Source organism: Perca flavescens, chromosome 21, assembly GCF_004354835.1.
Source record: "Perca flavescens isolate YP-PL-M2 chromosome 21, PFLA_1.0, whole genome shotgun sequence".
Lineage (NCBI taxonomy): Eukaryota > Metazoa > Chordata > Actinopteri > Perciformes > Percidae > Perca > Perca flavescens.
Genome location: NC_041351.1, coordinates 20929451 through 20956074, shown reverse-complemented (window position 1 = coordinate 20956074; position 26624 = coordinate 20929451). Strand labels below are relative to the sequence as shown.

The window sequence follows — 26624 nt, the reverse complement described above, 5'->3', positions numbered from 1 at the left end:
CAAATTCACAAAAGCACATTGATAGCAACAGGATCTGGTAGTAGGACATGTTTGCACACTCTTCCATCAGGCTGCAGAATCACTATCCCTCCAAGACACCCAATTTCGACACGTTCACATGCATTCTCATTTCCCACAATTCCCTACTTGACCGAAGCACATTCTACTCAACACCGTCACCGATTTTACAACCTCACACAACTCGTGTACGTCTCGATAATCCTCCCAAAGCGCGACAAAAAACAAAAACAAAAAACATTCTGAACTGTTAGCAATACCTCACAGTCAAAGCGAGCCAGTGGAGAACGTGCATCCAGTCCTCCAAAGCAATACCACCACTCCAGTTCCATAATGTCACAGCCTGTTGCAGACAAGAAGAGACACTTTAAAAGCACTTAAAAATACAGAAGTCTTTCAAAAAAGCCCCCACCTTTGCGGGACCTAAGTGGGTCATTATCAATCCCGTAGCTTAAATGCAGAAGGTGAAATGAATTATATGGCGAGTGAAAATTGTGTCCGAACAGAAAGAGAAGAATGAGTAAATTATAAAGCTCTCATTATTATTTTTTCTTTGACAATGTAGGAAGTAGTAGTGACTCACAAGCGGAAAAAACTTTTTTACAAGTCAAATCTAAACGATCTCAGTTCAAATCAACGGATATGTCGTATGCACTCAAAACGATATCCAAAACACGTGAGATAAAACGGATGAGGGGAGTACTGAGACCATACATCTGCCAATTCAATTATGTTTCAATGGCTCACTGCAAACCTGTATCGGAGATAAAACTACATCTACCGTAGAATCTGTACAAACTCAGTCTACATGTATATGGCAAGTTGTAAAAGCAGTAGCTTACAAATTAACAAATGACTTCCAACAGAAAAAAATAGATCACATTAAAACATTTTACAGATATTTCTTTCAGTTCTCACGGTCGGTTAATACGAAACCGGAACGTAGTGAAATCATAAAAATTCTCATATCATCATCTTAGGTTTCTGGAAAAAAGAAATGCCACAATAAATTACAGCTAGGACTCAAACAAAAATAAATCCTTATTTAAAAAAGAAAAAGAAAAAAAAAAAAACTGTAATACAAAAAGAAAAGAAAAATATATCTGTCCAGCTAGATGGCTAACCGCTACACTACTGAAGACAAGCACACAGAGAGAGAGAGAGAGAGAGAGAGAGAGAGAGAGAGAGAGAGAGAGAGAGAGAGAGAGGGGGGGGGGGGGAGGGGATGCAGGGGGTGGGGCTAGGAGCCAGTGTCGGGCAAGTGGTCTTGGATGCGACCAGGGGGCGAGGCCCATCCCAGGACCAGGAGGGGGTGGAGATGATAGTCATCTGCAGCAGCCCAGGGGGCCGGTGGCTGCCAGAGCAGCGCCGGTGCTGGCCGTCTCCAGGCTGCTGTCTGGGGCGGTCAGGGTCGGGTCGGGGGACACTGAGGAGCCGTCGCTGACGGAGAAGGGGGAGGGCGTGGAGGTGCGGTGCTGGTGGTGGCTGCCGCTCACTGTTGCACCTGTGCTGTGGGACACAGGAGAAGGCCTGGGGTCAGCCGTGGAAAGTGAACACGCAGCACGGGCTGCTGAAGCACCTTTGTATGATTGGAGTTAAATTCAGGGTTGATACGCATTTTAACCAATACTTTTCAGCAAATTTCCATGACTATGTGTTCCTGTAAATGTCGACATTATACAATAAGAATACAAACCTGTGTTAAAGTTTACCCTCAGAGGTTTAACTATCAAATGGATGACAATTTATGTGGTTCACCAGTGGGATTCATAATATCGCTCCCCGAATAGAATCTGGGAGGTTAAGACAACGTGAAAATACATTTATTAATGACATTATTATGCGGTGTTAAAAAAAAAATTCCATGACTTTTCCAAAACTTTCTGGGTCTTTTTAGGTTTCCAAAACATTTCCAGGCCTGGAATTTACATTTTTTTAAATTCCATAACTTTTCCAGGTTTTTTCAAAACGTATGAACCCTGTAAATTCAGTAAGTCATGATAAGGAGATGGTGCTCCTTAGGGGGAGTTTAGGGTCTGTATAGTCTGGCTCGTCGACAATTCATTCATCGGATAATCGCAGGAACATCCAATGTCCCTCGCCTGGCAAAACTCGTTTCCTTTGGCAAACCACAAAAACTGTCGAGATAGCAAGCTATTCGCTGACAATGGCAAGTTTAGAAGGAAAATTTGGATCGCCTAACAAGGCAGGCCTGCTCGGTTCCTTCGGGGAACGATTGTAAAGATTCACAAAGAATATGTTTACGGCATTTACTTCTACCTGGGACAATTTGGGACGGATTGGTGGGGATTTGCTACGGACAAAATACACACGGCGATACACTGGTAAGAGCAAATAAGGGTTAACCATACATGCAGATAATTTAAATAGCTCACGTTACTGTATTGTGTGAACGGTTAACTTCATTTAATATTGTACGTGGCATTGTTCTATTGCGGGGTGCAAATGTTCCGCCAAAACAAGTTCATTCCTGAGACCATTTTGCAGAGCCACCGTTGCTGCAACAGGAGCTTAACGCCGCCAAAGACGAAGGTGTAAAGAAATGCAAACAACCCAGAATGTTTTTTTTCCTCCTATCCAGGAGTGTATGTGTGGAGTGGCTAGACCTTACTCTGCAGCGCTGTGGAGATGGGTCTGGCAAGCAAGACTTGGGTCTCTAGTACAACCTGCTTGCATGTCTTTGGACTATGAAAAGTACAGGAATGCAGGAGAAGCTATATCAAATATGGCCAGAATTAAAAAAAAACGGCACGGACCGCATGCTGCCTCGCAATATACCAGACATTAAATTTTTGCTAAAAAATTGCATGTTCTATTCAAATACATTTAGTTACAGGTTCTCTACACTGTTTTTACATAACAAAAGAAAGTAATGAAATGAAAACAGTAGGCTTAGAGGGCTGGTTTGGCAATTACAGAGATCAGAGACAGTTTGTTGCGTTTGTTTGTATAACATTCAGTTTAGAGAAAATCCCGCACACTGACCATTATGCAAGCAATAATTTATTTAGAAGAAAAGGTCTGAGACCGAAACGTTGTATTTTTCTTCTAAATAAATTATTGCTTGCGTAATGGTCAGTGTGTGGGATTTTCTCTAAACTTTTTGATCTGCTACTTTTGATCATATCCTACGCACCTGCCCGACAAAAGAGGTGTGCAAAAAAGCTTTCTTACGTTGTATAACGTTCAAAAAGAGCAGTACTGATGCCACATCATGCTGGATAGATGCCAATTGCTGCAGTTCTTATTCTGCTTAATAATCCTGCCAATTTACGCCAAACCTAAGCCGGGTCATAACAGAACATGTAATAAATGTCTAACTAGAGGAATAAGTGTGCTAATGTTCTCACTCTCCTGCAGCCCACATACTGTATGTATGATTCCAGTCGTAGAAAAAATACCAAAATTAGTATTGATAAGTACAAAGATGATCTGAAGAGTGGAAAACCCCTTTTCAGAATGATTAAAACATCCAATGCAGAAATGTAACAGTGCACTGTTGATTTATTTACATTACACACATACTGTACATGCAATCTCTCACACATACAAGAAACGCCACTTACCTATGGACGCTGGCTGTCCCCTGATGACACCATTCTTTGTCCTTTCTTCCCAGTCCAACACTTCTTTGTATATCAACTCTGCAACAAACAAGACACAATCATTTACTGCAGTAAGGAGCTCAGAGAAAAAGAGAGAGAGGGCTGTATGCACTTATACCACCTTATAGTTTTCTTTTTTTTTTTTTTTTTTTTTCTCTGTACTACTAATCACCATTTTGTTCTTCATTTTTTTTATTTTCCCATAACTGTGTGATCTGGCCTTACTTCAATACTGTTTTTCTCTCACGTGATGAAACACACACTTGGCCAATTTAACAACATCTCTGAGGAGAGAAAGATGCAATAAAACCTCCTGCAGCAGTGTGAGTGTGGGATGAGGAAATGCTCTATGTGTGAATCTCCTGCTGTCATTATCACTCTGGCAGCACTGAGGAGGAGGATGTTTAAATTCTTTGCCCCCCCCGCCCCCTCTTCCCCCTCCACTCACTTTTTCTGTGGTGTTACCCAGGGGTCAATCACAGGTCTGCTGTCATTTTTATGTTTACATGTTACATTTAAGTGACATTATTTGTAAGCAAAACATCCATTTGTGTTATGCTGATGATACTCCGCTATATGTTCCACTGAAATCCAGTGACAACTAGTCCAATATTATGCCCGTTTATAAGATGTTAAGTATCTTACTGAACATGACATTTTAGATAATTTATTAGGCCTAATAATTATATAAATCATCAAAAAAAAAACGGTCTGGCCACCTGTCCGTGTATGCCACCTGCAATTTGGGTGTAATCTACAATTCTGACATGTCTTTTGATTGATTTAAGTTGTATAATCACTTCTTCAGTTTCCCCGTTTTCTTCTATGTACACTTCTCTTTCATCACAGATAAACAATCTAGCGTATTTCAATAAAAAACACAACACAGATTGATACTTTATACATTTGAATTTTACACAAAAAAAAGGACTTGAATGCAGATAATCTAATCTAATTTCAGGTAGTGAAAGTAGGAATCCAGGAGGACACGTATGCCACATGTTCATCACTTATTTCCAGAGCAGAATTCAGGATTGTAAATCAGACATTAGTACAATTAAGAATTCAGACATGCAGAGGAAAACATGCATATCTGGGGTCCGTGCGTGGGGCGCATGGTCAAAAGGGTTGTACTTCATTAATTCATAGGTGTGTTTTGGGCGTAACATGCAATAAACCTATGAGAGTGTCATCTCTCATTCCCTTTAAAAGCCAGGCGCGTTTGTAGCTTGGCGCATTGCTATTATGATAGTGGATTTGCTAAGCAGGAAGGAGATATTTTCAGGAGAAGAAACTGATCTGCTTGGGCGTGAAAGCGCCCGAGCAGATCATATCATAATACTATTTCACATTGTAACATCTTTATTTGTAATCTTTTGCATGTTTGTGCGTTGCTGAACTGCTGCTGCTGCACTGCTGAGATAACTTTTAATTTGCTATTTAAACAACGCGGGCGCTGGACGGGAAATTGACAACCGCGTCGGTCTTAAACTAGCAAAGACACTTGCGTTGGGCTTTGCCCTGCACCGGGTGCAAGATAGGGCCCTAAATGTCTCACAGGCAGCGACACACGAAAATAGAACAACCTTATGCGACAACACTGCAAAAAAGCTAAGTACTTTTGAGAAACAGGGGATCTTTCCTACCTTTCCACTCCTCCACTGTGTGCTCTCTTTCATCCAGCTGCTTGTCTGTGATGGCGGGTGGCGGCTGGGAAAAGACAGACACACATGTTTTCTGTACTTGACAGAAATCCTTTTTTGAATCATTCACAATAATTTTGTGGATGGATGGATGGATGGATGGACAATAATTTTGGAAGACTGTGCTGAATCTGTTCTTATTTATCCGTTATTTTAAAATTTTATTTTTTAAGATAAAATAAACTAAACTGGATGCTCATTCTAAACATCAGCGACAACTCCACATACTTTATTATTTTCAGACTCAAACTGACTGATGAGTGACCCACACTGGCTATTAATTACTGATACTGCCATTCACAGAGCGTGTAGCCTTCGAGTTACAATGACAGTAAGTCTGAAAGTATGTCTGACTACTGGGGCGTAACGGTACATCGATCTGGATCGATACATCGATTCAATCCTCGATCCAATATTATCGATACAAAGTGAAAATTTCGATACATCTCGTCAACGTTATTTTGAAATTCCCACATTATGTTTATTCCTTTTATCAAAAATAGTAGTTTGTTTTTAATAAAAATGTCTGGAAGAGCTTGGTAATGAAACTGGCAAATCATATTTTAGTTGCTTTTTGTGAAAAAATATAAATGTAATTGTCCGTGTTAAATGGGCTCATGTATCGTGTCGTATCGGTCGCAGGCCCCTGAATAAATCCAAATCGTATCGTGGCAGACTTTGTGATATCGGTAAATATTGTATTGTTGTTCAAAGAATCGATATAATATCGTGGTAAAACGTGTGATTTACACACCTACTGACTACCATAAACACCACAGCAGGTGAATGAGAGTGAATGAGAAAACGGGAGAGGGGAAACTCCGCTGCAGTGGCTTCCAGCTCAAACTGAAAACCTACAGACTCAGCTAATTGATGGAGATTGAAAACTGCTGCATTAAACCTTGCTCACATTAAAACGCACTGAATGCAGACATTTTCTTTTTTCTGCTTCTGCAGTGCACAAACCTTTTCCAGGAAAATACCACAAACTTCAAAATTTATAGCACGCACAGAGCTGGAATAAACAAGCTCGAAGCCAGCCGTGGGACAGAGTTAACCCGTCCTCCCCAGTGTCAAATGGAGATTTGATGCATTTAGGCAGTGTCAGAGCAAAATCTGTATACAAATTTGCATTGTTCAAGGCTGTCAGTTCTGTAGAGCCATTTTATGCCAGACAGGAGAGGGGAGGGAGGGAAGCAACAATTCACTTCATCTCCCAATGCGCCTGATCAAAGGCAAAACCAATTTGCACTGGCTGAGTCAGTGTGTTTTTTCAAGGAGTGTGTCATCCAAACACATACAGACAACACATTTTGCTGCAGAGCAAACACACATTTTCAAAGAAGAGGAAATTGAGTTTTACGGTTTAGGGTCCTTAGATGGGAGGTTTTATTTTAGCTTTACCTTTGAACTTAAAGAGTTTGTTTTGTGTTGCTGTTTTTTTATTAACCTGGACCCTATTCTCCTGTGTTTTTGTGTTGAAGTGACTGATTGGTAGCCTGGGAAAACCCTGACAAACTTCCGGCAAATGTGAGATTTGCTCCACAAGTCCGTCTGGCCAAGAGCCCGTTCAAGCCCATTTCCAATTTTTCCAAATCAAGGCACCAATCACAACCGTGATGACGCTAGCTTTTTTTGTTTACATTCAATAATGACCCGTTGATGCCGCTGTCGCTGCTACGTCACCCGGGTCGTTGGTCTGATTGGTTGAAGGACTATCCTATTGCGCCCAGAGGCATTCGAGCGGCGTCCGTTGGTCACGCCCCTTCGGAAATGGGCTGTGAATGAAGCTTGCCCAGACCCACTCTGAGGAGGGTCTGGTGTCAACCAGGCCAACTGATGGGAACAACAATCTTTGAAAATGGTCCGGTATTAAGCAACACCGCGAAACAAGCTGCAATGTAACGTTATTGGGCAATTGCACACCTCCATCCATTAAAAGTGCAAGTTTTGCCACTGACATGCTCAGACTATTATTCTTAGTGCCTGACAACATTGTTAAAAGGATCCCTACAGAGATAGGCCTAGAGATACTTTCTGTTTAACATGTAACAACCCTGAAATCGCTATGGCCAAACCCACCAGCCTCTGGGTTTAGAAATAAAAATTTCTGCAGGTTAGTTTGGGTTTAGGTCTAGTCATTTTAATGCAGGAATGTTTTACCATTTATGGTTTACATATGTGTTCGTATTATACCTTAAAAAAAACAAAAAAAAACGAACCATTACTTAGTGAGTACTTACTGCCTCCACTTCAGTCGGGTCGTACCACACGTTGATATAAGGGTGCTGGAGAGCCTCGTCCACCGAGATCCGCTTTGACGCGTCTATTACCAGCATCTTGGATAGTAGGTCTCGGGCTTGGCTCGCTGACAACAAATTGTGGCAGAAAAAGACAAACGGTAAACATTAAAGAGGATGTACTCAACATTCAATTTTTGCTAAGTAAAAAAATATAGTGTAGTAATGGCATCCTGAGCATAGAATGAAGTCACACTCCCTCTGTGTGTGTTGTAACGCAAGCTTCTCTGTTCATTGCTTTAATAGACGCGTCAATGTTAGTGCATGTGGCCGTGAAAAAACAAAGGTTTGGTAATTCATGAATTGGGGAATGGTCTGCGAGAGCCGCGTGGAGGCAATCCTAGCCCGCTGTTTTTTTTGTTTGTTTCCAGTTTGTCAAGAACAGCCCCTTTAAGCTTTAAACTAGGGCTGCATGATATGAGGAAAACACGTAATTGCGATTATTTTGAATGATATTGGGATATGATAATTTTTGGATCATTATTCTCACTTTGAAGATTTTTTTTCTTTGGTGTGTTGGATACGGTTTGTAGCCCGGGACGTCTCTGGTTAATTCAGAATGGTTTGACAGATATTTTGCCTTAAACTAATATTGCGCAATAATGGACACAACGTAGGGAGGGACCGTAGGGAGGGGGTCTTTAACCGTGTTAAAGACCCCCTCCACTCCTCTGTATTTGGGTATTTTAGGACATTATCATATGTTCTATCTGGAAGCCTTGCCAGCGGGGGCTATCAAAGCAGTCCGAGCCAAACGGGAACATCCAACACATGCAGTTTAACAGGAAGTACTTCAGGGGGAATACACGGTTGTCACATATTTCTCTCGCTGTAAATTTATGAGGACAGAAAAACTGTTTTTTGTCTTGCAACAGCTCCACGGCGCTCGCTGTGACAGTTCCTGTCATCTCCTCTCCATTTACACACGAAGACACGCTTGAGGTTAAGATTCCCCCTCACAGTAAACAAATTGGTCCTGAGACGTCAGCTTTCTGTAATAAGTGCTTAATTTGGGGCAGCCACCGAAAATTGATTCGTCACTTGGGCTTTGCTGTCGGCGGATGTTTGCAAGGTGGCAAACACAGCGTGCAACACAAACGGATGCAATATGGAGTCTTCTATTCACATTTCATGTGGTAAAGCTCAAGCATATTTTGGCATAAAACTAAGGGCTGTGCAATGAATTGAAATTCTAATCAATCACAAAAACAGATTAATTGACAAAACCAAAACGATTATTTTGCACATTACTTTTTGCAAGTAAACTCGTGTTTTGTCTTGCGTTCTGAATGAAATAAAAGGGCAAAAGCACTGAGGGGAATGTTCACAGTTCAAGGTTGTTTTCACTGTTGATTTGTTCAACTGTTTTTTTTTTAGGTTCAATAATTGCAAAAAAAAATTTAAAAGACAATGAAAAAAAAAAAGTTAACTCTTAGCAGGCACTAAATGTACAACCTTTCACCAGTTATTTTGTGCTTTCGGTAAGCCTTTACAAGATGATATCATGGCATTAAGAGAGAACAACAGAAGCTTGTTTTTACCTTTCAGTTTGTTGTGTTCAGAGTCTGCAGGGAACAGGACGTCAGGGAAGAGCTTCTCGAAGCTGTAGCCAGCATACCGGGGCCTGTTCTCCACGTAGGTCCTCACCGACTGGTTGAGCTTCATCAGGAACTCCTGAGACGGGGTCCCCAGCTGCTCGATCACCTTGTTCCACTGGTCGATATCTTAAGGTTGGCAGGTGTTAAGTAAAAAAGCACTGGGCTGGGTTTGGACAAACGGACTGGCCATTCTAAAGGTGGGGTGGGTCGTTTTGAACTGATGAATATATGGTGAAAAAAGGAAACTCCCGCACTCTGCTCTTGCTTATAGCTATAGAGATATTATATTGACATCGATATATGCAGCTAGATATAGTCTTACATTTTGGATATGGTAATAGGACACAAATGCTAGACCGTCTGACAGCCGACGCAGACTGTGTGAATTACGGCTGGGCAATATATTGATATTATATCGATATATATATGGCTAGATATCGTCTTAGATTTTCGATAACTTAATATGGCAATATGATAAGTGTGGTCTATTCCTGGTTTTAAAGGCTACATTACAGTAAAGTGATGTAATATTCTGAACCTACCAGACTGTTCCAGCTGTTCTATTATTTGCCTTTACCGACTTAGTCATTATATCCACATTATTTATAAAAATTCTCATTGTGTTAATATGCTCTGAAAAGCACCAATAGTCAACCCTACAATATCGATATTGATTTATTTGGTCAAATATATCATGAGATTTTTTTTTCTGCATATCCCCCATTCCTACTTAATAGCATCTCAATTTATTAAAGAAAAGTAATTTTCCGTTCCCTCTGGACCTTCATCAATATAATAGGAAAATACTCTTGATTAATAAATGGTGGTGCTATAAGCAAGAGCAGAGTGTGGGATTTTCCTTTTTTTTTTTTTTAACGTATCTGATTCTGCACAACTAATGAATAATAAAAGAGTTTCTGGAGTTTCTACATCTGTACTGAGTTGTTCTAGCTTGGATTTGTTCCTAAAATAGTTCTGTAAATGCAACGGTATATATTCAGAAGGTTCGGTGAAAGGCTGTTTAGTATTGGCAGTTTTTCTTATGAAGAAAAGGTCAAAACAGATTTAAATTCCATTCAAACCTGTGGAAATGAGTCTGGATGGATGGAGTGGGGGTACACACACCATGAACCGTTAGGTGAGACAGGTGATTCCCACCTGGAAACATGTAAGCAACTCTTTTTTCTTACGCACGCATGCACGCAGACATGCCTTGTTCACATCTTTACTCATCCTTAAAGGTCCTATGACATGCTGCTTTTTGGATGCTTTTATATAGACCTTAGTGGTCCCCTAATACTGTATCTGAAGTCTCTTTAATATAGACCTTAGTGGTCCCCTAATACTGTATCTGAAGTCTCTCTTATATAGACCTTAATGGTCCCCTAATACTGTATCTGAAGTATCTTTTATATAGACCTTAATGGTCCCCTAATACTGTATCTGAAGTCTCTTTTATATAGACCTTAGTGGTCCCCTAATACTGTATCTGAAGTCTCTTTTATATAGGCCTTAGTGGTCCCCTAATACTGTATCTGAAGTCTCTTTTATATAGACCTTAGTGGTCCCCTAATACTGTATCTGAAGTCTCTTTTATATAGACCTTAGTGGTCCCCTAATACTGTATCTGAAGTCTCTTTCCCAAAATTCAGCTTTGGTGCAGAATTACAGCCACTAGAGCCAGTCCCACAATGAGCTTTCCTTAGGACGTGCCATTTCTGTAGCTTTAAATGCTATTGAGGAGGAGAGGGGGGGTGTAAGGTGGGGGTGGGGTGTGGCCTTGACCAACTGCCATGCTACACTCGTTTGCAAGCCACGATGTCTCTCTCTTTCTCATGGGAGGGCCAAATTCTCTGGGTGGGCAAAGCATAGAAAGCGGAGGTTACCTTTCTCCTTATGATATCATAAAGGGAAGATTCCAGATTGGCCCATCCGAGCATTCATTTTCTCAAAGGCAGAGCAGGATACCCAGGGCTCGGTTTACACCTATCGCCATTTCTAGCCACTGGGGGACCATAGGCATGCTGGGGGAACTCATATTAATGTTAAGAAACCTCATAAAGTGACATTTTCACACCATGGGACCTTTAACACTGAATGAACAACCAGGAGGAAAAGCCTGGTTCCAGAGCTCTGATTTACCATCCATAACCGCTTTCTTATTCAAAGTACTTGTTTGCGCGTGTTTTGCCTGGTTTGAAAAGCAATAGATCCATTAAATTGGGTCCTGTCAGAAGGGAAATACCACCTTCATGGAGAGAGGCAACTATATTTGTCATACCCAAAGCGGGACTGTATCAATTATAGCTGCCAGTTGATGGAAACGCACCTAATCACAGTTCTTCTTTGCAACATTTCAAAAGGTTTGCTTGACAATTGAATGGAAACACAGCTAATGTATATCTTTAACAGCCCTTTTCCGCGTATTTTCATTTTACTATACTACAAATAGGCAATAGCATTTCCTATGCCAGTAGATGAGAATGCCTTTCTGGTTTTCTTTCAGGGTGTCACATTCAACAGGATTAGTAAATGATGAGTAAACGGCTAACAGGGTTAATTTAGAGACCTGCTACTATTTCAAGCTAGCCTCTGTTTCAATTAGTTTTGTTCAGACAGTATTTTTCCAGAGTTATTTTAATTAGGCTAAGCTTTCTAAAAAACTGAAACGGGACAGTGTTATGTTAGTAAGTTAAATTACTATAAGAATTTTTTTCTTTATCTTGTTTAGCTGCCATCTCTGTCAGTGGCATGTCTCTTAACAGTCTATACACACAAAGTTCCACTTCCGGGATTGCTCTCGTTCTTCCGGAAATTCCACCGGATGTCACTCTTGTCGGATGTCCGTTACCTTCCTCTTTCTTTGTGTTGTAATTTTAAACATCGGTGGATTTCTGAAGACTATGGTTAACTGCTCCTCAATTCTCTGCAGGGTAAATCCAGACAGCTAGCTAGACTATCTGTCCAATCTGAGTTTTCTGTTGGACGATTAAAACAACCTTTAAACGTACACACGTTCCACCGAAACAAGTTCCTTCCCGAGGCTATTTTGCAGCAGTACAGTGGCTCCGCTCGGCGCTTAGCACCGCCCAAGACGATTGTGATTGGTTTAAAGAAATGCCAATAAACCAGAGCCCGTTTTTTCTCCCATCTCTGAATGCTGTGTGGACTAGCTAGACCTTCCTCCGCAGCGCTATGGAGGAGGGTCTGGCAATGCGTGACTACTGTTAACACCGCAAACAAAGTGCAACAGCCAACAGAAGGCTTCAATTATCAAGCTAATACTATATTAATCCTACCTAACCAAAGTCAACTGGCATTCTACATTGTTAAGCAACTATAAGCTTCTTAATGCAGTTCTAAATCAGCGATTGCGCCAAAGCCCGTCTACGGAAAGCCTGTCAACTTCCTATTTAGCCCCATTGTACCGAATTTGGTTGCAGTTCCACCAGCGTTCCACTGGGGGTGATCGCAGGCGAGTGCAAAATGAATAGGACTCTATGGAGCTAGATGGCTAAATTTGTCTTTTTCGCCTGATTGCCGTTGAGAAATCTCAGATTTGATTGTAGTTTTTGCAAGTTCAACATGGATTATAGGTCGAAAGTTGAATGATCGAGTACTTGTTGTGTCCTTTCGATTTCTTACAGGGTGAGTCTTTGTAGCCCATAACACGCTAGCATTCTGCTAATGAATGCTGATTGGTCAGTGAAGGACTGATTACGACCGGAGATCCCGCTTGACGGCATCCGAAGCGGAACCAGAATGTCAGAATTTTTCGGCGTGGTCTTTAAAACATTAGCAAACACGTGTATTGACAGGGAGAGCCTAACTGGTCAGCTGTGCTGTCGATGCCTCGAGAGAACAAAGGAATCGACTCAGAGCTTGCCGTAAAGCAGTATCTCCGGACGTACGACGCGTATGACGTCATTGACATTTTAAAAGGCTTTTTAGAACAAAAGAGAGATTTTAAATGCAACATTCAAATTACTAGACAAAAATTATATCCTGAGAAAAGTGGATTTTGAGGGGTATAGCTCCATATAGCGAGTCCCATTCATTCTGCACTCGCCCGTGAGCGCCCTATAGTGGTCCCAGAGTGGAACTGCAACCAGCTCAGAAGCCGGAAGTATCGAGAGTGGAACTTCTTCCCTTATTAGAAATTCTTTGATAGCGCACAAAATGTTTTCCTAAATGCCGCAAAGCCGCTCCAGCCGACTGACCATGTTGAGAAACACAAATATAGCATCCACGCAGCATACTCTACGCTAATTAACACATTCAGAACCAAGTAAGAACAACAAAAGAAGTCGCCTTAGTTTTTCGCAGAACATGCAACTAAACAACCAACTACAACTGCAGAATAAAGCACCCACATAATGTTAAAAGATGTACTCACATTGTGTTCATTCATGTACGAATAAAAAAAGGATAAAAATGCAAAATAGACCATTTTCATGACAAATGTGTTTTTATATGGTGAAGCAGGGAAACCACAGGTGTAATTAATTAACCCAGGCATGGTGCTCGTTAGGGTTAATGATTACACCTGTGCTTTACCTGTGCAGACATGGTGACAAGTGATAGGAAAAGCACTGGTGTGTTCAAAACCATTAAGTATGGCTGCATTCCACTTGGCCCTGGCATTGTGCATGCTGACTCACTGAAATAGCTTACTGGGACACTTAATGGAATTGAGCCATCGTTAAGGTTAGGGCTGGGCAATATATCGATATTATATCAATATCGGGATATGAGACTAGATATCGTCTTAGATTTTGGATATCGTCATATCGTGACATGAGATAAGTGTTGTCTCTTCCTGGTTGGGGTGGGTCATTTTGAACTGATGAATATATGGTGAAAAAAGGAAACTCCTGCACTCTGCTCTTGCTTATAGCTATAGAGATATTATATTGACATCGATATATGCAGCTAGATATAGTCTTACATTTTTGATATGGTAATAGGACACAAATGCTAGACCGTCTGACAGCCGACGCAGACTTCTAGCTGTTCTATTATTTGCCTTTACCCCACTTAGACAATATGTCCACATTACGGATGATTATTTATCTAAAATCTAAGTGTGAAGATATTTAGTTAAAGCCCCAATTCTCAACCCTAAAATATCACCACAATATCGGTATCGAGGTATTCTTGACCAAATATCAAGTATTTGGTCAAGAATATTGTGATATCTGATTTTCTGCATATTGCCCAGCCCTAGTTAAGGTTATCAATTTCAGCTGTGCTTCTCCTACTATGACAAGTCAAAATGTCTGCCGCAAAAAAAAAGAAAAGGTCCATTCCCCTTCAACTCAGCCACTGAGAGAAAGGAATGTTGACGCTGAATACAATGACTCATTAAATCACTCATTAAAACAGGCAGTGGCTTGGTAGGTCCCCCCACTGAGTGGAAAGACATGAACAAGATGTCAGACAAGAGGATGATAGACAAGATGGCATTTTGAGGGGGTGGGGGGGGTTTGGATGGAGGTTCGACTTAAGGATACGATCAGTGCCTGGAAACAACACACTACCCCGGACCATTTCCGCCATGATGCATCCAACAGACCAGACATCAACTGAAAAATGAAATGACAACCACCAAATTAGCATGCAGGACTGAAAACAAACCTAAAAATATAGAGGGGGGGGTAAATAACATGAAAAGAAAATGATGTGGTGCCAAGTGATGTGTGTGATACATGACAAAAATGAGTTGCATGCAGTTGAACGCACTCTCAAACCTGGGTCAGCGTCCCACAAAGCTAATCAAAATCGTGACTCATTATTTCTTCATCATTTTCTTTCTTTTCTTGCATAACCTGTTCATAACATCGAACAACATGTGCTCAAGATAATTTCTTCTTCAGGTTCACTGAATCATAAGTGTTTAAAGTGAGACACTGACTGTCAAGGTCTTCTGAAAATCTTTTTTTGTTGTTGCAGAAATGCATTTTTAAACACCCTCAGGGTCCTCACTGCTATTCAAGTTGCGTTAAAACTGAAATATTCTGATCCATAAGGCCAGAAGTAATCATTTGTTTAAGCTTTTTTTTTTTTTTTTCCCGAGTCACTCCCATGTGCATTGCAGACACTGAGTCTCACAAATATTTCCCTAACAGAACAACAATTTATTCAGTACTGTGTTGTGGAGCACAACCAGACAATTTACTTTTCTGTGCGACTTGTTGCTATGGCATCGACAAAGACATATGGGAAGCAGTTTGAGGATAGACAAGGGTATTTTAATGCAGTTTAGTTCCAGGCTATGGAAGAGCAAGCTATTCAATTCTATTTCAGGTTCTTCAGGTGACTGTCACGGTGCTTGAGGTGAGTGGGGAGGGAGGGATGAGTCGTGTGAGCGTGTATGTGTGTATCTGTAGGAAGAGCAGGTGGGTGGTTGCAAGTCGAGGTGTCAGGCAAATCTGAGAAATAGAATCTCTGTAGTTGCTCACTGGATATGATCTCCGTGCGATCCGTTTGATGAAAAAAGAAAATGGTTGGAAGAAACGAACAATGTTTTTTTTGTGTGTGTGTGCTGTGTTTTGAACACCGCTGCAAGCAGCTCAAGGATACAATCCCTTCCTGGAAAAAGGATTTTGTGGCGAACCATTTCTGCCATAATGCAGCCCACAGCCCAAATATCCACTACATGTGTGCAGCATTAAAAGGAGGGAGAAGAGAATAAGCAAAGAAATGCAACAAGTCAGGAGGAAAAAAAAGAAGAAAAAAAAGTATTGCTATCTCTTTGCTACATTATTACTATGTATCAACGTCATGACGTCTGTGCAAAAGGGAACATTTTATTCTCAGTTCTCTCTAAATCAAAAATCGAAATTTGCTAACTCACTGTTATGCATCGGACGTTATACCTAAAAGGTTTAACTCTCTGCTGGGCTACTGGAGCCCAAGTCCCATCTCTATCCAAAAAATGTTTTTCCCCCAAAACATTTTGGGAAATACACTTGTCAGCTGTCTTGCAGAGAATTAGATGGGAAGCTTGATACCACTCTCTTGTCAGTCCTTCCAGAAAAATGCAGAGTTTTTTTGTGATTGTTGCGGGAAAAAATCCTTGATTATGAGACACGTTTTCTTAAAAAAAGCGATGGAATATGCGGGATATTTATGTAATTTCATGCGATGAAATTGCGGGAACTTGCAAAAACTGCGGTTTGATGAAGAGGAGAAAAAAAAATGTGATTCCCCCAACACCCTGCTTTTCGATGATGTTCACGTTGCGTAATTACGTCACTTCATAACGTTCCCATGGTAACAGGGGAAAATGGCTGCTCTTGTGTTCAACTTTCTGCTAAGATATACAGTATGTGACAAGCCTAGAAATCTAGACTCCCCCTAGTGGCAGCAAATTTATTTTGCAGCCAGGGGGGGTCTAGGCACTCTCCGTTGACTTTCAAGCTGCAAAAACCAAATTTTGGTCAGGCCAATCACATTGTGTATAGAGTCTGTGGGCGGGGCTTATGGCTGCTGCTGCTGGGAACAGCGGACTTCTGGAAGACTTGGAGTTCAGCTTTTCTTTGATAAAAGAACAAAGAACGGCACAGAAATCATTCTTAAAAAAGGAAGATGTGTTCGGAGTTTTGCCGACCGGATACGGCAAAAGTTTAATCTATCAACTAGCTCCGCTACCTTCTTCGTTGCTCTGCCTGGTTGTAGCGCTATCCTATTACGTGCAGAGGGAATTTGAAAGACAACCGTTTATCCCACCCCTCGGATTGAGCTCCGTCAATGGTGAGTTCCCAATTGTCAGGCTAATATGTGACAGTTTTGCAACAAAAATGCGGGGATTATGAAATCATGCAAGCCCTGGACGGAAATCGGCAATTTATGCAGCAAAAGTGTGGCGTATTTGAAAAAATGCGGCCCCCGCATAAATATGCGGACTTTGGCTGATTATGCATTGAATTATGCGATCGCATAATCACGTTTTTCTGGAGGGACTGTCTTATATATTATAACATACATATTTCTCCAAATGTTGAACTATTCCTTTATGGCCGACCTTGCAGAAACTGTGATACGTTCCAAGCAGGAGCACTCAGTGAAACGACTGAAGCATGCACAAGTGCCTGTATTCATACTGGCGTTTTTTTTTAAGCCAGCCTGTATGCAGCTCAGGACAGGCAACCTCTTAATAAAACATCAAACGCATGCTAAAGCACTGCTGGGAACTGGAGTCCCCCTGACAGGAAGTTTCCCACAAAGCACCAATGCCCAACATGCCAACCCCCACCCCCCCAGAGAGTGTGACATTAACAGGAACAGAGGAAGAGTGTCTGTGGGAGTGTGTGTGTCTGTGTTTGGGAGGTGCTGTCGAAAAACATCCCAGTGGGGGGAGGGTGGGGTGGAGCAGGTCCATGCAGCAGGGCAGGCAGCCGCTCAGGAGCTCCTTATTGGCCAATCGCTGTCAAAAAAAATAAAGCTGCTTTTCCTCCACTCACCGTTGGCCTGGTAACCCATGCCCAGGATGACCTCAGGGGCGCGGTAGTAGCGGGTGACCACGTAGGGCGTCATGAGGAGGCCAGTGGCGGCTGTCCGGGCCAGGCCAAAGTCCAGGATCTTCAGTGTGCAGTCGGACTTCACCACGATGTTGCTGGGCTTCAGGTCCTGTACAGAAAACACAGCGCCGAGAGAGTTAGCCTGCTTTCACGGTATTTGTTTTTACCAAATACATCGATGTCGAGACAGTATTTTAGGGTCAACTATTGGTGCTCTCACAAAAATATCAACACGACGACAGTTTTGCTAAATAATCGTCAATAATGTGGATACAATGACTAAGCGGGTAAAGGGAAATAACAGAGCAGCTACAACAGTGGCGGCCCGCCACGGCAAAATTTCTGCCGCCACGGTATCCGAAATAGGGCAGACGCACAATGCAGTCGCGGTTGCCTTTGAAATCATCCTCCCAACATAATGCACACATTGGGGGATGTTGTTCGGACAGACCTGCCCCTACTGCCCAACAATTGTATCATGTTACGATATCCAAAATCTAAGACAATATCTAGCCTCATATATTGATTTAATATAGATATATTGCCCAGCCCTAATTCACACAGCCTGTGTCGGCGGTCAGATGGTCCGACTGAAATAAACCCAGCAGCCTGCGGTCGAAAAGACAGACTCAACTTTTGGACAAACACAACCCGGCGTCACGCTGCGGTGGCCAATCCTGTAACCAATGATCAGACTTGTCAGTGGGTTTTGAGGCGGTGTGAGAATCCCGTACAGGAAACAGGAAACATTGCTGCCTCTATCGCTACCACAAGAACGTTTTAAAACACCAAACACAAGCGCTGAACTGCCCGGGAGTTTGAGGAACAGCTGTTTCCCAAACAACAAAGAACAGTCGATCTCGTCCCTTTTCTTTCTCTCTTCCTCCATGAAATGAGGCTGCCTTTAAGTGCGGTCGGAAACGCAGAGATCTATAAAACGATCTGACGGAAAACAGCAACTTTGACACTCCCACCAATTCCGTTACTGTGACACTCCCACCGACGCACAACCCTGCGGCAAATAGCCAGATTGCTTCTTTTTTTTGTTGGACCAAACGCAGCCTTAGAAGCCCGACTAAGACCGAGGTACAGTTGTGGTACGACTAGTGTGGCAAATGGTGGAGTTATTTCTTTTAGCTTTCTTTTGGTTAGGAATATCATTCTTCCATTTTGGCACAATGCACCAGAGATATAAAAGGAATAACAAGTACAACATGGAAAAAGTATTTTTTTTTGTGTGGGTGGGGGAAAAAAAATTCTCCAAATAAATTCTATATATGGGAAAGACGGGAGTTGGTGTTGTGGGGCTTGGATACTGGTGTTTGTTTTCTTCCAGGAGAAACCATAATTCATTCATTTTTTTATTCTTATTTAACCATTCCCTGAGCTCAGTGTTATCATATCTTTGCTGCATTATATTCAGAAAAGCGTCATGCCATTTGGCTGACACTTACAGGAAGACCACCAAGAAATACAACACGCACTGAGCTAGGACTCCAATTGTCTCTGATAGTCTCCTTTCGAATGGGTCTCAACTCCCCTGCTGAATGATAAAAAAACAAAGAGCTTTTGAAGTAGTTTGACTTGCAGATCGAGTACTTCCCCAAATTCTGGAGGTAATCCTGTCAAACTAAACTGGCATTGTACTCGTGTCATAACAAGACTCTGTGCCCGGCGGGGCTTTGATTTACTGATGGCCACCTGCCAGTCCATTTATTACAACAACTCATTAGCCAACCGTTTCGGGTGGACTGGCTGGTATTCAGCATGATTGACATCGAGAAACAAAATTGGATACTTCATCTGTAATTCCATAGCAATTACTCTTTGGCTTTATGATGATCACTTTACAGCCGGATGACCGTTACCTTCCTATTCATTACTCAAGTAGAAGTATAGATACTAGGGTTTGAAAAGACTTCTGTAGAAGTTGAAGTATCAACTCAAGCTTTTTACTCAAGTAAAAGTGTAAAAGTACTGGTTTCAAAACTACTTAAAGTATAAAAGTAATGTAAGGAGGAAAAAATGCCATTAAGGACAAAAGCTTAGCCCGCCCCACAGGGGCCTAATAGTGCACTACCCCACCTCCACAAAAAAACGTTTTTCTAAAGGCCATATTGACTATAATAATGTTATATTAAAATCATACGTGCAAACTAAGAAGGGACGAAAAAGGTGAAACATCTCCTCTGTGTTTTTCAGACAACGGCAGCTACAGTCTGGTGTTAGAATCCTCTCCAGTGAAATACAGACACACTTTTACACCGTTCAGCTGTCAGCATTTTAACCATGTTTACTCCAGCTGCTAGCTAACGGTAGGCTAACGTTAGCTGCTGTCGAGTATAGTGTTAACTAGCGTCCCGTGCGGCGATGTTTCAGTTCCCTCTAACGTCCGTTTTCGGAGCATCAGAGAGAAGCGCAGTCATTTAAGTGGCACCTAATAAGGCACCGAAATCCGCGTTGCTATTCGGTCCGGTAAATAACGGTCGTTAAGGCACCGGTGCCGTATTAGCACCGGGTCTGTGCAGGTGCGATGGATCGCGTACAAACCAATAGGGTGTCGGAATGGTATATGTTTATACTTCTCATTAAGACCGCAATCAAATTCACTCTATCCGGATGGCGCGATTTATCTGGATAGGTTTTTGGTTGTTTTTGTGAGGTTTTTTGAATGTTGACAAGCTGGAATGAAATAGGAGTAACGAGGCTATTTTTAAAATGTAAGGAGTAGAAAGTACAGATAATTGCGTGAAAATGTTAAGGAGTAGAAGTAAAAAGTCTGCGGTAAAATAATTACTCCAGGAAAGTATAGATACCCAAAATTTCTACTTAAGTAAGGTAACAAAGTATTTGTACTTCGTTACTTGACACCACTGGACCTTAAACACTTGAGATCAATGACTAACCTCAACCGATCGGGCTGCTAAGCAGCGCGGGTCTTACCAAGAAGACCAAGTGGGATTCACAACAAACGCACAGGAAAATGTATTCCAGAGGGCTGCTTGGCAACTCTGATCATCTTGAAAGGGACCAAAGGAGCTCTCATCATAGAGACAAAGCCCACGAGAACAAGGGAGCTGAATGATTGGCGATCCATGACTCACATTGCATCTGTTCACCTCGTGAAAGCTGTGCGTGCTGATGCGAGCCAGGCTGGTTTGCTCCGCCTCTGGCTCAATTAGTTCTGGCTGGCAGAGCAGGAGGAGCTCGGCTAATCTACTGCTGCGTCTTTTACTCAGAGTGTTTGACAGAGTGCAGTCAGTGTGTGTGTGTGTGTGTGTGCGCGTGTCAGTGTGTTTTTGACTATCTGTGTGTGCGCATACTAGGGCTGCCACGAATCGATAAAATCGATAAAATTCGATTACTAAAAAAGTTGGCAACGAATTATTGATTTGTTGTGTCGCGCAACTATTAGGCCACCTAGTCGCGGAGATAAAAAAAAAAAAAATTGAGTTGAGCGCAGAGCGGAACAGCGCTGAGCGAAAGAAAAGAAAAAAGAGCAGCGCGGCGGTAGAGGAAATACGGAGAGAGACCGGAGAGACCCATAACGTTGTTCTGAAACACTCGGCGGAGGCAGAGAAATCAGTACGACCCAAGTCATCCAAGGTGTGGGAGCATTTCACACTAAATAAATAAAAAATGTGTTAATTGCAAGATAAGCAAAAGCGACACGGCATGGCACGGGCGCACCACGGTGATGAGTCAGCACCTAAAACGTAAACATGTTGGAGTCCTTGATGAGGAGGAAGGGAGTTCAACAGCAGGGTAAAGTCACTACACTATCCTACTTCTGTTCTGTTCTGAAGTGAGGAACCTACAGTCCCTCCAGTAGCTCTTCTGGTGCTGCAGTTTACTCGTTATCCAGCTGACTAGCATGACAAGCTAGCGTTAGCTCGGTAATAACAGTAATAAAGCAGGGGTGGTATACTTTGCAAGACTAAAGACATGGTTTTATTCACTCGCCTTTTTTGGCCCGTTCATTTTTCAATCTGTTATGTATATATTATGTGCTTTGTCCCATATCAGTTATTGTTGACAAATATAATAGTGTGTGGTGTATAAATGAACTTAACTTGCACTTACTACAATGATGGTAATCATTTAATGAATAAGTGTGTGTGTGTGTCTGTCTGTCTGTCTGTCTGTATCTGCTATTTGGGTTACTTACCTTTACACAACTATTAACTAAAACAATAAGTATGCATGTATTGAGTTGATGTAAATTAATGCTTTTTTTTTTTTTATCCGATTCATCGATTAATTGCGATTGGTTTAAAGAAATGCCAATGAACCAGAGCACGTTTTCCCTCCCATCCCAGAATGCTGTGTTGACTTGCCAGACCCTCCGCAGCAGCACTGTGGAGGAGGGTCTGGCAAAGCGAGACTAGTGTTGGCGGACTTGTTATCTGCGGACTCCTTTAAATTTCCGATGCCGACAGACCCCGAGGTTGCTGAATCCTAAAATGTTAATTTACGCCTGCGGATCAGCGTGAGCTCGCATACGTGTGCTTACGATCTGACATGCGGACCTACTATCTGGAGCCGATGTATGTGAACCCGTTTCACGCGTGTGCGTGTATACGGGCGAGCCTCACCCTGTGTATGATGCCGGCAGAGTGCAGGTGTTTGATGCCACACAGCATCTGGTAGAGCAGGTAGGACAGCCTCTCGTGGTCCAGCTCCATCTGGATCACCTGGCAGAGGTTGGCATCCATCAGCTCCATCACTATATACCTGCAGGGAAAAACACAGAGGGTAAAGGAATCCTGCAGAGACGCACACAGGCAGGTAGGTAGCCAGGCAGGTGGACATACACGCACAGAGAATCTTGCATGCTCGATGGTGTTTTAAGCCCCCACCGCCAACTTCGAGGCACCTAACCCTAACCCTTTCCTAGCCTAAGCCTAGTGCCTTTCATGCAGCGTTGCCTGGAAGACGACATTGGGGGATAAAAACACCAAACACCATCTCGCATACACATATATGTTGGCTTCACCAGATATTTTACATTAACCATTAAACATTAGTTGTAGCACAGTTTCATGACTTGTGTGACAATGTGATACTCCTTAAACAAAATAAAAATGTAATGTAAGAGGGTCAAAGTGGTTAATGAGTCATCTGGAAAAGTAGATAACTAAAATTTTCTTTCAGACATTTTAGTCCTATTTTTTTTCATATTTTCAAAATGAACTCTGGCTATTTAACTAATAATTTGTGGACATTTTACTAATATTTTTTGGGACATTTTTCATTAGTCTCCAGACAGCTGTGAACTTAAAGAAGTATTTTACCGCTGGAAAGAGGGCCTTTTGTTAAAACCGTGCTGTCTGTGCAGTAGAATGGCGCAAACATTTTTTGAAAGTGGTGCCACATGACCCGAGAAAACACAGAAAATTAGCTGTGATATTCCCTCTGCTCCAAAGGTAGAAAACCATCAACTACCAGAATGCACTGCGCCACACCGGCCCATGAAAACACTACCACAAACAAAGCCTGGCTTTTTAAAAAAAGTTCCTATCCTAACCAGCATAAAACGGAAATGTGTTGTTAGAATCGGAATGCGTTTGGTTTTATTCATGGATGTATTTTAAGACAGTTTTATTTTCTTTAACCATGCAAGTAAGCAAATAAAGTGTGTGAAGCAGCGGACATGGGGAGATGTGAAGAGGTCCAGCCAAATAAATAAGATATGAACGCGTCTTACGCAGCCTGGCGGAGGAGTAAACAACGCTGTGGAGAGAAATAGATACAGCAACTTTGATTTAAAAACGGGAATAATAAAAACAAATGTTTTCATTTTCACTTTTACCGGAGGCTGTATTACCGAGGGTCAGCGGCGCTGCGCCCGGGCTCTGCAGCACCGGAGCCGGCTTGGATCAGCGGTGCCACATATATACAGTATCTATGGCAACCAAACTTCACTGGTGAGACAAACGTGTGATGGTCAGGAAGACGTTTTGGCAGGGGGGAAACTGATCAGAAAATGTAACGGAACATTGTAGAAATGCAGTAGAGTAGAAAGTATAGATAATTGCTGCAAAATGTAACAAAGTAAAAGTCAAAAGTAGGCTATGCACTATTGAGTCTACTTAAGTAAAGTACAGATACAGTTAGGACGAATTTGTACTTTGTTACATTCTACCACTGCATTTTGGCCCTATAAATAGCGATCAATCACCAAATAACGCAAGATTTAATCAGTTTAATTGCTGATGTAAATTGCAGTGTTTTTTTTGCATAGTATGATTTATTTTTCAACAAATGATCAGAAATACATTACAGTAAAATACTATCATTGTAAACGACTGTAGAATTAAATTAAATGCAGTAAGCAATCATTTGGAGCAAATTGTCATCACTCAAATGTGCGTAAGAGTGCTTTTCAGTGTTCGTAGATTTTGTTCTTAGCTAAGAACAAATCCAAGTTAAGAAAACATTAGTGAATGCCAGAATCTTCGTAAAAAGTTTGTAAGAAGGCTTTAAGAACACATTTCTTTGTAAGAACGGTTGGTGAATGAGGCCCAATGTTGTTAACCGGTTTCTGAAAACATTTTAGAAAGAGAAATGGGCAAAGCAGTAACCCAAATCTTGGTTTCTGTTTGACTAGTTTTACAGTTTCAGTTACAGATTTTTCAGCCTGCGTTTCTGCGATTTAGGGAACTGTAAGACGCCCACTTCCTGTTCACAAACTAACATATTTTAGCCAAACAGTGCAGTAAAATATGTTTCTATAAACATTTTAGGCGAGAAATGGGCAATACAGTAACCAAATCTTAAATTTACATAATTATATTATATATTATATTAGATCAGCGCTGCCTAGCTTTACAGCTTTTTCTTTAAGTGGGGTGTCTAACTGCATGTCAATCACTGCTCATTCACACGCATTCATTCTCCCTTGTGGGGGGAAGAGGCTCATGAGACCGTTTTGGGCTTTAGCAGAAAGGGGGTGGGGGGAAGGACTGAGAAGTTGTCGATGTTCCCATTTTTTGGCTAAGTCCTGGATCTTCACAATCCTTTAAGTTCAATGAAAACCATCAACATGAAATGTCATTAAGACATAACTATATTAACTACTAGCAAAAAAAGGCGCAAAGCTACATTTTGATCTCTTATTCCCTCATCCACGCAGCACTGGTTTTTAAATGGCATTTAGGAAGTGACAGTAATGGTTCTCCTTCTCAAAACAGTGACGGGGTTATGTTGTCTGGCAGCTGTTACATCATCATTCGTGACAATCCTCCTACACGGAGGAAGGACCTCCTGACAGATTGTTATACACAAAAGATACATCTTGGTAACAGAGCGTCCAGCTCTGCAACATGAAAAGTAGAACTTCTGCTTGGATGACATTTCTATAAATCCACTGTGTTTTAATTCTTTATGTAGGAATCGGAAAATGCGTATAACACCCTGCCAAGTGTTTTTGTGCAAGCACGAGTGTAGGCACACATACGGTATGTATATGCTGAGACAGATACTGCACTGTCATGCACGCTGTAATACAAGTATGCATTCAGGTATGCAAACACACAGCCGAGTGCAGTGTTCTCCTCCGTCCTCTAACTGCATGTTTGCCTCGCAGCCCTCGGGCTATGATTTGGCCAGTTTTTCCTTTTTAGCTCCAATCAGGCAGACACAGCGCTGCAGACACAGACACAGACACAGACACACACACACACACACACACACACACACACACACACACACACACACACACACACACACACACACACACACACACACACACACACACACACACACACACACACACACACACACACACACACACACACACAAGCTCTCCGACACACGCACGCACAGCTTCTAGAGGATGGCATTAATCATGTTTGTTCCCGTCATACTCCGTGAAACCATCACTTCCCCCCACATCTCAGTTTAGTACTCCCCTCTCTGCGATTCCACAGCCAGTTCCCAGTATTGTCGACTTCGGGACGCTGCCAAATATATAACCCCAATGTTCTTCTTATCAAATGGCAGTGTCCACCCAAATTTGCGAAAGTCGGAGTTCACAAAAGGAATAAAACTTGGGACAGAAAGCAGAAGCTGCACTCCACCAGAAGGCATTATGTGATTGTTTGCATGTTGATGATGTGTGTGTCATGATGCCAGATTTTTTTGTCTTAATGGACGCTTGATATCAAATATGGCCAACTTTTCATTTCACTGTGACTTAGGTCGGTGATTACAGTTATTTCAAGATAAAACATGTCCACCTGTTAATCTATCACCTGAATCTAGTTTGTAGAAAGCATTCCACAGAGCAATCATAATTACATGTATTCCTTGAAATAAATCTCCCTGTGCTTGTAGTAAGGCAGGTTAACACACTAACCACAGATCCAGCTACGCTGCACAATCCCCTAAAAGTCAGAAAAGGCAATCTAAGCCCCCAGTATGCCACATCCTGCATTGATTTTACAAACCCGCAGCGAGCAGATGTTATTTGGGATCAGTAATACTCACACATCTTGGAATTCTTCTAGTGTCTTCTGTGGTGTGAATACATTTAATAGGCCGATTATCTGCCGAAATAAAAAGAAAAAAAAGCAGAGTTAGTTAGGGCAGCCGCAGGGAGGAGCATTGTGGTAATCAAACGAGATTCCCGTTTTCAAGACCAACTGTCAATCAAACGAGGTGGTTTGAAATGCAGCCTGATGCAGCACAATTTCACCGGACGCACAAGGACAAGACTGACGTTCACATCGATTTAGTTTTCATTTTGCAGAGCTCTCCTCAGGGGTAAGCTGGGCTCCAGCCAAGTGTCCCCTACTACGTCTATGGGAGATTTACTGCTCCTACATGCTTGTTCATCACATTACACGCTGACTAA

The 26624-nt window shown here is 41.9% G+C and overlaps 1 protein-coding gene across 2 annotated transcripts in view; it reads right to left on the bottom strand.

Moving 5' to 3' along the window:
* Positions 1-1264: 1264 nt before the first annotated feature.
* mapk8b (mitogen-activated protein kinase 8b) overlaps positions 1265-26624 on the bottom strand; it is a 39016-nt gene continuing 13656 nt past the window's right edge. The window contains exons 4-12 of one of the 2 annotated variants that reach the window (XM_028567495.1): positions 26258-26316; positions 22363-22501; positions 17711-17876; positions 14759-14830; positions 9189-9371; positions 7591-7715; positions 5291-5354; positions 3606-3683; positions 1265-1527 (exon numbers count right to left, since the gene is read on the bottom strand). In XM_028567495.1, the coding sequence (XP_028423296.1) occupies positions 1511-1527; positions 3606-3683; positions 5291-5354; positions 7591-7715; positions 9189-9371; positions 14759-14830; positions 17711-17876; positions 22363-22501; positions 26258-26316 (903 nt within the window). In that variant the 3' untranslated portion in view covers positions 1265-1510. The remainder of the gene's footprint in view (positions 1528-3605; positions 3684-5290; positions 5355-7590; positions 7716-9188; positions 9372-14758; positions 14831-17710; positions 17877-22362; positions 22502-26257; positions 26317-26624) is intronic. The other variant, XM_028567496.1, reaches the window with a different exon arrangement.